Source organism: Phaethon lepturus, unplaced genomic scaffold (genome assembly GCF_000687285.1).
Source record: "Phaethon lepturus isolate BGI_N335 unplaced genomic scaffold, ASM68728v1 scaffold14956, whole genome shotgun sequence".
Taxonomy (NCBI): Eukaryota; Metazoa; Chordata; class Aves; order Phaethontiformes; family Phaethontidae; genus Phaethon; species Phaethon lepturus.
In genome coordinates this window covers 38,084-50,239 of record NW_010545708.1, presented here as the reverse complement: position 1 = coordinate 50,239, position 12,156 = coordinate 38,084, and the positions used below count along the sequence as shown (strand labels likewise).

General features: G+C 37.9%; 1 protein-coding gene across 1 annotated transcript in view; it reads left to right on the top strand.

The window, feature by feature from the left end:
- Window positions 1–1,017: 1,017 nt before the first annotated feature.
- Window positions 1,018–12,156, top strand: part of BOLL (boule-like RNA-binding protein) — a gene marked incomplete at its 5' end in the record, with an annotated part of 29,507 nt that continues 18,368 nt past the window's right edge. Inside the window, 6 exons of the mRNA XM_010289048.1 lie at window positions 1,018–1,065; window positions 1,503–1,643; window positions 2,524–2,615; window positions 4,897–4,951; window positions 7,884–7,959; window positions 11,079–11,206. Coding sequence (XP_010287350.1) covers window positions 1,018–1,065; window positions 1,503–1,643; window positions 2,524–2,615; window positions 4,897–4,951; window positions 7,884–7,959; window positions 11,079–11,206 — 540 coding nt within the window. The remainder of the gene's footprint in view (window positions 1,066–1,502; window positions 1,644–2,523; window positions 2,616–4,896; window positions 4,952–7,883; window positions 7,960–11,078; window positions 11,207–12,156) is intronic.

Below are 12,156 nucleotides of genomic sequence, written 5' to 3'. Positions count from 1 at the left end.
TTCTGAAAAGGGTTTCTGATGAAATGCAAGTCTGTATTGTTTCAGAGTTCACAGGTGTAAGCATGTGTTGTGGTTTAGCTCCAGCCAGCAACTAAACACCACACAGCCACTTGCTTGCCTCCTCCCCCAGGTGAGTTGGGGGAGAGAATAAGGGCAAAAAAAATTTATGTGTTGAGATAAAAACATTTTAATAGGACAGCAAAAGAAGAGAAAACAACAATGATAGTAGTATTACTGGTAAAAGAACAAACACATAATGCACAATGCAGCAACTGCTTACCACCTGGTGACTGATAGCCCATCCCCAAGCAGTGGTTCCTACCCCCACCAGCCAACTCCAGTTAATCTGAGCATGTTTTGTGATGGGGAATATCCCTTTGGGCAGTCTGGGTCTGCTGTCCTGGCTGTGCCCCCTCACAGCTTCTTGTGTACCTCCCTGCTGGCAGAGCATGGGAAGCTGAAAAGACCTTGACTTGATACAAGCACTACAACTACTTAGCAACAGCCAAAAACATCAGTGTGTTATCAACATTATTCTCATACCAAATCCAAAACACAGCACTATGCCAGCCATCAGGAAGAAAAAAAAACAACTCTGTCCCATCCAAAACCAGCACAGTATGGTAGAAGTTGTGTTCAAAAAAGTGTGGACGTGGCACTTAAGAATATGGTTTAGTGGGCATGGTGGTGTTCGCTTGACGGTTGGAGTTGATGATCTTAAAGGTCTTTTCCAACCTTAATGATTCTGTGAAGTTAAAACATCAGGCAGACTTCACTGAATAATGGTTTCCATGAAGTTCCCTCTGTACTTCATTCCTTTCCTTTTCTGGGGCAAGAGCAATCTGGTTCTTCTTTTCATAGAATCTTTGGGTTGGAAGGGAACTTTCGCAGAGAATTTCAGTTTGGATCACTGTTGACTGTGTTTGTAGGCCAAGAGTGTTGATTTAAAACACTAGTCTTCAAGTGCTCTTCTCCTCCGTTGTAAATGAGCATGTTAATTTCATGTAGTGGAATTAGGGGTGCTTGGTGCTTGGAAAATCAAGCAGAAGCTATTCCAGGAGCCAAGTTTTGTAGATGTGTGTGAGTGCAGCTCTAGTTGAAAAGGTCCTTTCTATATAGGTTTAAACTAAGGGGCTTCTAACAGGTATAAATTAATCTCTGAAATAGAACTCAACTTGGGATTCATTCATCAAGGTGCTGTGCAAACAGAAAAACTAAGATTGGGGTATAAGGCACTGAATATCTAATTTGGGAAGGTGTCAAAAGTCGAACTTCAGACCATAGTGTATTCACGAGTTACTGAATTGCTTAAAACAAAGCTTATGTTTAAATACTTTGAGCTGTGTTCTGAATAAAAATATGTGGTTAATGCTCAGTTGTTCAGCATTTGCTGTGCCTCCCAAAAAATTCTGTATGTATTTTCTGTTGAGAATTTTTTTATTTAATAGCTTGTAATATGTACAATTGAATATATTTGAAAAATTTTTTCTTTCAATCAGCAGACCACCAATCAGACGCAAACAGAATCTTTGTCTTCATCTCCCAATGCTGTGTCACCGGTGCCATTAAATAATCTGACCAGCGCTCCAAGGTTTGGAACAGTTACTCCAAATCGCATCTTTGTGGGAGGAATTGATTTTAAGGTATTTTTTTCCTATTTTTGCTACTAAATGATAATTTATAATCCTATAAAAATTAGTAGGAAAAAATGAGACACAATCATGTGTCTGTGTTTAGGTGGTAAATGCCCTTCACTATAACATTCAAATCAACAGTAGAGAATAAAGCTTTAAGCCTTGATTTACGTAACTTTAACGAAGCTGGTGAGGGGTCTGGAGCACAAGTCTTATGAGGAGCGGCTGAGGGAACTGGGGTTGTTTAGTCTGGAGAAGAGGAGGCTGAGAGGAGACCTTATCGCTCTCTACAACTACCTGAAAGGGGGTTGTGGCGACGAGGGTGTTGGCCTCTTCTCCCAAGTAACTAGCGATAGGACAAGAGGAAATGGCTTCAAGTTGTGCCAGGGGAGGTTTAGATTGGATATTAGGAAAAATTTCTTCACTGAGAGGGTGGTCAGGCATTGGAACAGGCTGCCCAGGGAGGTGGTGGATTCGCCATCTCTGGAAGTGTTCAAGAAACGTGTGGATGTGGCGCTTCAGGACATGGTCTAGGGGACATGGTGGCGCTGGATTAATGGTTGGACTTGATGATCTTGAAGGTCCTTTCCAACCTAGTGTTTCTGTGATTCTGTGATAAAAAGGACAGTTGTTACATAAATCCACTAAAAATGTTTTAATATTTTAGTGGCTTTCTAGCATTATTGCTGAATGTGAAAATGCAATAATTAAGCAGGAGCTGTGAGGTCATACATGCTCATTCTTCTCTCTTCCTGTCCAGGGTTGTAATTAGTTTTTAGTAAACTTTATCCAGAGTGTATCCATTAAAAGTCTTATGGTAAATATCCACTGAATAACTATGCAAACCAACTTTTCTTTTTTTTTTCCCCCTCTTGATTTACTGTACTAGACTAATGAAAATGATCTGAGGAAGTTTTTTGCTCAGTATGGCAGTGTGAAAGAAGTGAAGATAGTAAATGACAGAGCTGGAGTATCGAAGGGGTTGGTATAGTAAATAAACATGTTATGAAAATTGAAAATACAACAGCTGACTGATTATAGTAAATTTGATTGTGATTTTCATAGCTCAGAATACTATTAACTTTGTTATTGATATTCCTAGTTATTCATGTATGCAAAAATCTGTTCTTGCCCTTTAACACCTACACATAAATATCTTTGTCATTTACATAACTGGAAGACTCTATAGTCATGTTGTTATAAGATGAAGCCATGTGCAACTAGGACAAAATCAATAGTCCTTTCAGTTTTTTATGACAATAATAATTTAAGTAGATAATCCTAAAAAGGTAATTTAGCTGCTAAACATACATATTTCTAGCCAGTGTGGAAAGGAGACTAGGAATAGAGGAAGAGGTGAGATACACCTGTTTGTGCTGGAGTGCCTGGCAATAACTGAGATTTTATGTGAAGATTTTTGGAGCAAGGGCATAGGGGACAGATAGGACAATGAATCATGATCGCAGAAAAGGGGACCAAGACTGTAAGTCAACAATAAGGGAAATGACAAAGAGCAAATCTGGAGAAAGATTAAGACTGGGTAGTAAAGTTATTGCCAGAACCCAAAGGATGGTGAAAGAAATAAGGTGGGGGAACTCTACTGCCACAGAAGGGTGGAAAGAGGGCTGAAACAAAAAGGAATGTGCAGGAAAATTTGTACCTGTAAAGTTCACTTTGGTCAGAAGGCTTCTTCTGAGCAGTAAGCCTGTGGTGTCTGAATCTCATAGTTTTAATGCTGTCAGCACTTAACATATATCAGCAAATTACACACTGAGCTGCAGATCTTAGCATAGAGTATGCATCTCTATGGTATGTTGGAGCTGGTCTAACGAAGCCTCTTACCTTTTTACTAAAGTACAAGAAGTAACTGAGACTTCAGTACATGTGTCCATATAGTACAATAGTACCTAAGAATATCCAATTATTATGCAGTTGTGATTGCCAACATATGTCTCACAGTAATTATGTTGGACAATAATTACTTTCAGTGGTGTTGGGATGTCCATTGAAATCCAAGCAGAGGCGTCATTGCTTCTTGTTTACAAGTCATTTAAGAAACTTATGAGTTTCTGTGGTTAATTATGTTAGTTCTCCAGATAACACATAGAATGACAAGTCTGTGTAGGTAAGGGCCCAAGCTGGGAAAACAGTTTCTGCGTTACTTGAACTTGGAAATGTTTCCAAATTTGTTTAGAGAAGGTTATACAGGAAAAGCCCACAGGCTTAAAAGTATAGCTGATCAGAGACTTTCTGGACCTCTGTACTCGAATAAGCATGGAAATGCATAAAAGAAAGGTATGTTGTATTGCAAAATTTGATCTGCTGGCTGGAAGGACAGAGGCCGCCTTGGTATCTTCTGAAATCTGGCCCTGAGAAATAAGCCATGTGTAAGACATTATGCATACAAAACTACTAAAAGATTTCAAAGATTTTTTGAAATTCAGAAGTTGACGTTAATTTGGGGGGGATCAATTTGTGTTGTGGTACAGGCTTTAATTACAAGATCAGATACTTACTTTTGCATAGACAGTGCCACATTCGGTGGCCTAGATTTCTCCGGGAATGAATTAAGGGGGTTCGGTACAGCAGAGTTTCTGTGTAGAAAGCTTGTTTGATTTGTTGCAGCACTTAGAAGAGGTATGGTGAAATACGTATGTCTGTCACGAAGTACAAAAATACTTCATCCCTGATCACCACAACTCTTGTCTAATGCTAATCATGTCAAGAATGACAAGAATAATTCACAGATAAACACTGTCTCTGCATTGCTGCTTTTCCCGGGAACTCAATTTAATACAGTGGCTAGTGCTTGTGGAAGTGTGGATCATTCACAGTTGTTGCTGAAGTGGGAGCTGTGCTATGAAGCACAAGATAATATAAAATAACATCCCAAGTTCCTCATCTTGGGCACCCATAACGAGTGAGAGCTTCAGATCACAATCTTTGTTTGGTAGAAATGAAGGAAGTAAAGACGTATGCTGAGTCACAAGGACAATACAGAGAGTTTTGCATAGCTTTTTGTGTGGGCTACTCATTCACTGTATAGAAACAGTAATATATGACCATGTACTTTAATATATTAGTAAGTAGACTATAATAAGGATGTTAAATTAAAATTAGAGTTGTTATTGCAATCTTGATTTCTACAATTTTTTCCCCTATTAGTTTACCTTTTAATCTCACTTGTACTATATATCAAGTACTAATGTGCAGTGTATGTAACGGGAACTTCAGAGCCTGAACTTCTGTAATTTTTATTTAGATATGGCTTCATTACTTTTGAAACTCAAGAAGATGCACAGAAGATTTTGCAAGAGGTAAGTCATAGTCCCCATTATGATTCTCTCCTAAAGAAATTGGACACTAAGTAGCCCTGGTTGTCTGGTCCTCTTCCAAGTCTGCAACTTGCATTTGAAGATCTCTTAAGTTTGGCCTGCATAGTTAAGAAGATGGCTTAGAGAGATCTGAGGTAAGATCTATACTGACATCTTCTGGAACTAGGGAAGGGAGTTGCCAGTTCATAGTGCAGCTCTTTACTTTCTTAGTCTATATGTGGTCTGTAGTGCATATAGAGCTATAAAGACTCCATACTTCACAGTTGCTTTCATTTGCTTCACTAGAAAATCCATTGCTGGCAAGATTTTGTGGGGAGTTAGGAAAGGTAACTGCTGTCTTTTATTCTGATGTGTTTGATTGTCAGAGCTGATGTAATTCTTTCTTTTTCTAAATAAAAGAATAATTTTATTTACTTGAAGTCTTAAACAATGAAGCTCACTTTGTCATGTAACTTCAGCTTCTCTTAGCTACCTTACTGTTTTGACACTCCTTGTAGAACTTTGCTTGAGACACAACTAGCTCTTCAGCTGTATGATAGCTCTTCAATTCGTTTTGCTTTTTAAATGTGCCATATGTTCTGGTTGGATTGTATGGGAGAGATCTTGTTGGTCAGGATGTACCCATATGCATGAAGGTATCCTGGTGCAGGGGATGGGGGGAAGGAAATAGTGTTTTTTGTAGGTTTGCAGATTGCCTTCTCCCAAATATAAAGCTGGTTAAAATGTTGAAATACATGAATTTCCAACAAATGTTCAGTATTAAAATTCAAAGTAAGAGCTGGGACATTTTCAAAGAAATTTTCGGAGTGTTTTCAAAAAATACATTTATGTGGAGCCAAAATATACGGACAGGAACTTCTTGAGTCAGCTACTTTTCTTTCCCTTTTTTTAATTGTTTTATTTCAGTGAACTAGATTCTTCTAGTTCACTGTGGTGACCTGAGTGGTACTGAGTACCATTGTGAAAATGGGTTAGGACTTTTGCAACTGAAAGGCTGCTTCATGTGCAGTCTTCCTGGCATCTCATTCAGTGATACTTTTGTCTACTGTAAGATATAAAGCACTATAAGTGCTTTAATCTGGATGTCCTACAATTCTATCACCTTTTCAATCTTTGCATCATACTGCTATCTCATATTCATTTTAAGATCAATTAAGCATCTAGGTCTTTCTTGGATATCTTAAGCTCAGAGTTTCTAGGCTTTAATAATTTATGTATGGAATGATTTTTTGCGTTTTGTACTCTCGAATTTCTCCTCATTTATATGATATTCTGACCATCCTTTGCACTCTTTCTTTTTTGCATCCTACTTTTCTATCATGAGTGTATCTCCAGAAACTTCTTTTTCTGTGTTGCAGTCTTGGAAAGTGTTACATTGAGTTAGTATTGAGAACAGACCTTGGAGTTGCATCAGGATCCTCTTTCTGGTCATATGCTATTGCTACTAATGCTACCTGTTCCCATCTTTCTGAAGTAACTTTTTTATTTACTGCAGTTTTTCCTATTAGTCTTGACTTTCTGTAGCATCACATAATTTTTTCATGTAGTGCGGTGTTAAATGCTTTGAGGAAGTAAATACAGATTAGATACTTCTCTTAACTGAAAGTTAACATATAAAAGTCTCTAAATTCTGATGGATCATATCAATGAAATACATTGCATTGGAAAGAACCATCTTCCTGTTGTCTGTGTTGGAATGCTGTTTGACTGAAATGTGCATCTGTTTTTTAGGAGTTGCTCTGTGTTTAATAGCCTAGGTAGGTATGTTTGCAATAATTAATCCTTGTTTATGAAGTCCCAGACTCGATAAAATAGTTTAGCCTCTTCAACTTTAAATCTGATAGGTAGGGCTTTGCATTTATGTACAAGTGTCCAAGTATTTTGCTAAATTGTGCTCAAATGAAGAAAAAGCATTGATTACTTAACTGTTGTCCTTCTGTTGAATGTGATTTAAAACTGTATTTCTTCCTATGTTCCTCTTTAAGAAGTAAGTCTCTCCTTACTGGAGAAGTTTCAACTCTGAAAACTGAAAACTTTGGTGTAATATATTACTGTTTAGCGTGCATTTTCCCTTACGTAACTGTTCAGGGAAGCAGGCCTTCAGAACCCTTCTCGGTTTTGCAAAGCAGTGTTAAAGAGATGCTGACAAGTTAAAAAAAAAAAAAAGAATGTTTGATTTACCCTATTCCTTTCCATTATATTAACAAGCAGTGAGTTCAGTGTCAATTTAAAAACAAAGACAAGGTTTTAATTTACCTGATGGACCTGATACTCACTTTCTGTTGTAAGCAAGACAATGGAAGAGAGTGTAGCTTTACTTGTCTGTACCTAGTACTGTTTTATTAAATTCTTCTGCAATAGTTTAGCCTTACTAGGATATCTGTTTTAGTGTGCTGTTATGTGTTGTCAGCCTGGATGTAAGGAAGTTTTAAGGCAGTCCTGAGTGAATATGAGGATTTCTTACTTCCAGTCCTTATCTGGCCATTCTTATAGACATACTTGTTCGTTTCATCTTTTGTGAAATAATGCAATGATCATGAAAAAAATAAATTTAATCTTTATACTTGAAATTGTTAGTGTACGCATCTGTTTTTATAAAAGCAGTAAATACATGAGAAAGATAAAAATAAAAATCTGGCAATCGTAGGTATCTGTTCTTAGTCAAGAGGCTTCATGAGGAGCAAGTAATACTTGAAATTACTAATGGTTAATTTTGTGTATGTGAAGTCTAAGGTTAGGATAGAAAAGGAACTAGTGTAGTTTTTGGGTTTTTTGAGATGTACTGCAAATAATAGGTTTCACCCTCCTCTGCTTTTTAAGTTCCTTGTCTAGTTATGATTTTTTGTTTCTGGAATACCTAGATATGTGTAGAAAATACACATACTGAATGTCTCTTTTTTTTCTTTAATTCTAGGCTAAAAAACTTAATTATAAGGATAAGAAATTGAATATTGGTCCAGCAATAAGAAAACAACAAATACGGAGTCCTCGTATGTACTTTTATTTACATTTGTATATTTTATAAGTGTCATTATGAATGTAAGTTTTTAACCAAGATGGCCTGGTCATCCACTGCATTAACACTGTGCATGGAATATGCTTAGGTTTGCAGTGGAAGTAAGTGCATTCCAGTGGAAATGTCCAAATAAACAGACTGACGATCTTTGGTTCTTTTATCTCTTAATATGTTGTTTACTTTCTTTGAGAAGACTATCTAAGAACACAAACTGAATGGAAATTTCTCTCAGTTGCTAGGCAGAACCTCAAATCTAAACACTTAGCCTGTCCTCGCAGGTTCAACAGGATAAAGCAGGCTGTGCTGACTGGTTGGGTTGTTACCAATTTATTTGTATTTGCACAATCCATCAGGACTGTTCCATCTTGCTTTCTGTGGTGGCAACCATAAGGAATGGGTGGTTGCAGTCATCATTCGGTTCTTAGAAGTTCTTTGCTGTAAGATAATGGTATCAATGCTGTATGTTCCTTCTCTGGCCAAGAACTACTTAGACTGAACACTTATATAAAAGGAGTATTGATAAGAGATTTTTTTGTCAGATGACCTCTTTATCTTGAGCAAGTATGCTGTTACAATGTTCTTTTGGGAGACAGAAGACAGGTTTTATTCTAGAGAAGAAGCCCTCCCCTTCTGCCGGGAGTTATTTTATTTCTACAGTACACTACTGAGAATGTGGCATACAAATCACCAACTTTTTAAGGCAAGATCTGTCAGTTTTTGGCACAGCAGGGCATGCTGCTCTGTAATTCCTCAGTAAGTGCTACTTGTGAGATGTAAAATACATGTCTTTTATGAGTAAAGCAGGAAATAAAGCATACTTTTGTATTTCTTTCAGTATTTGTCTTATGGTACCTTTTGGAAGAGCCGAAAAACTTTTGCTAATCTTCCATCTGGGGACAATACAGATGAATTTTAGTTTAATTCTAAAGCTTTCCTTAGTTGTTACGGTCACACAATCTATAGATTAGAAGTAGTTCATATATACGCTATTGCTGATGCAGACATACTTTCTGCAGGCAGGAAACTTCCCTCTTTCTTCCTCACCTCATGCATAGGTATGCCCTTTTCCCTTGTCAGTGTGTAGGATAGTGTTTGCCCAGGGAAGATGGAATACTTTGTTCCAACTGTATAGTTCCTTTGCTTTAGAAATTAGTCATCATGGTCAGTCATCAAGGAGTTATATGCCTTTTTTCCTGTGTTTTATTTCCCTTTCCGTCTGCGACTTGGACTTTCTCAGTGACATTGCCTGACTTGTGTTTCCTTCTTCTGACTCTTGTGCTGAATGTGTGTATTGACAGAAGAGGGGCATATCTCTTTAATTCTGAGACGTGGGGGAACGGAGGTGGGCGGGGGAAACTAAAACTTTTTTTTGAGAAAGCTGATGTGTCCTTTTGAGATCTGTTTGTGGCCCTGTGTGACTATCACTCCTTCCTCAGGCCTAGAATCAATCTGTGATGCAGGATCGTATTGACATCTAAAGATGTTTCCTACAATCTGATTTTAGTATATCTGCTCTCATTCTCAGCCTACCAACCTTAGTTGCTAGGATACTTTGTCCTATTGCAGCTCATCTTGAGGTTTGTGAAGACTTAAAACCTAGGGGCTGTGGTTCTGTTATATTTAGCAGAATTGGAGAGAGAGAGTCCATTTATCACTGTCTTCTCCAGCCCACCTGTAATCTTGTACCTGTCTTCCCTGCTATTAAGTGAAACAATTTTTAGCTCTTCTGTCATCATAGGACCTTTTTTGCTAAGAGCTCTGAACATACTGGGAGGGCTGCTCAGTCTGCTTTTCCCCAGCGCCAAGTATTGCGAAAATGGGCATCCTAAAAGCTGAAAAGTAGAAACCAAACCTGAACAACTGGAAGAAAAAAGATGAGTAGTGGTGGGCTGGAAGAATTTCAGATAGCTACACTCCCCACTGGTGGTTTTATTTTTCTGTCACAGTGAATTTGCTGGGTTTGGAGAATATTTCCTTTGCAAGAGGCATATTCAGCAGTAGCAGAAAGTTCTGTGCAATGTACTTGTAGTTAGCAAAGCAGACAGGGTTGTTGGCCTTGGGATCCTGTTGGTCTCCTCATTTGAGATACCAGTAACTACTATTCTAGATTACTTACTGGAGCTGAAGTAGCCTTTGATTTTTCTAAGGTCTGTTAAACACTGTCCTAACAAACAACTTAGCCTGACGCGTCTATAGATAGTATTTCAGCTTTATTGTATCCAAGTGCCCTCAGGCTTTTCTAGGAGTTGGTCAAATTCTTACCATCGATAAAAGTTCTTGAATCATTGTGAGACCCTTCTTGGTCCTCAACTTAGCATTCTAGTAATCTCTTCAGTGTTGTGTCTGTTCATAAAATGACCCTTCATCGTGGCACTTACCTTTGTAAGAGAGACAAAAAACTAAAACTTGTTCAGTGATCTTCTTTATATTGTTCTTCCTGAGTCTTTTCCATGCAATGTTACTGCTTGATGTGATTTCAAGATTTTGATTTCAGTTACAGAGTTAATTTTCCTTTTTTTTTCCTATGGAAGTTTTTTTATATTTGGAACTGAAACTAGTCTTCATGTTTGACATGAAGTTCTAGAGAAACATGAAGTCCTGTCCCATCCCATCCCCCCTCCCCGCCCAAATGCAGACAGAAATGAAGCCTAGGTGGTCATAGAGCCATAGAATAGTTAGGGTTGGAAGCAACCTTTAAAGGTTATCTAGTCTGCCCGCCCTGCAATAAGCAGGGACATCTTCAACTAGCTGAGGTTGCTCTCAAAGGCAGTGTTTGAAAAAGATTAACAACCTCTGCACAGGGATAGATACCCCTTCATTTGAGTAATGCTTGCTGTTAGTACACGTTAGAGGGCTGTGTAGATGGAACTCTGCTTTGCGATCAGACCATGCTCATTTATAGCCTTTGCTGTAGAGGCAGTATTGCTGAGAAGTGTCCCTGTTGCTGATACCTGGATACCAGTTTTTACTTCTGCCAGCCAATGTGGCATCACAGAAACAGAAGCACAGTCTCTGTGTGTTGAGAAACCAGACTGCACCTTGTAATGAAATGATTTACTTACTGGTAAGTAAACTTTAAAATATTAATTCCAGGTTCTGCTGTAATACCAGAAGCAGGTACAATGTACTTAACTACTTCAAGTGGATATCCTTATATTTACCATAATGGAGTGGCTTATTTTCATACATCTGAAGTTGCTTCTGTTTCACAGCCATGGCCAGTAAGTAATTTATTTTTCTATATATGCTTTTCTATGGACCGAGATAAGTGCAGTGTTCTCAAGTCTTCAAGTTTTCAAGTGTTTTTCTGCTTCCAGTGTGTTCAACTATGCCTTGTGTTTGATGTTTAAATGGTTTATTTACATTAGTTTGTTTATCATGTGTTTTTAAAATACTACTTAAGTTTATTGTTCTTCTGCCGAACACTTTTGCTTTGTGACCTACTGGACAGGGTAGTTCAGAATCAGTGTGGGCCCTACCGTAGGAGAAGTTTTGTTTCACTGAGGAGCTGTTGGTGCTTATTACCCTTGATTGGCTACGCTTATTATTCCTTCATGAGTGAGGTGTTCTTGCCTGCAAACTATTATGCTGAGTATGAAAAGAGAACATAATACTAGATCAAGAAAGCAAAAGTGAAATTGGGTAATTTTATAGTCATTCACATCCTCTTTTTCAAAATACTGCTTGTTTTAGGAGGAAGATAATTCAATAGATGAATTGTTTGGCTTTTGTAGGCTTGGGGAATTTCTTGGGAAGTACAGGAAGGAGTTGTCAATTTTTTTTTTTTACAAGAGGGAAGGATTACAAGATTGATGGGGTCTGCATAAGGCACAGGACCTGCATAGAGGATGCATCGTTCCTAATTTATGTAAAAACAGCATTCGTAAAGGCTGTACATACCATCTATAAATGAGTGGAAAATCCTTTCGCATATTGGGGAGGACTCAATAGCAGAATTACTAAGTGAAAATACAATTTCCCAAAACAGAGATGAGAGCAGTAATTCAACAGAGATGAGTGCAGTAATAGATTCTTTTATGCTGTTTATTTTGGCACTGTGCAATCTCTCTCTCAGTATTTAACCTTTGTTTTAATACCTTCTCTCAACTTGTAAGATACTTGCTGTTCTAACAGAGGCATGATATAGTCCTTTCTCAACTTTAGAGGATAA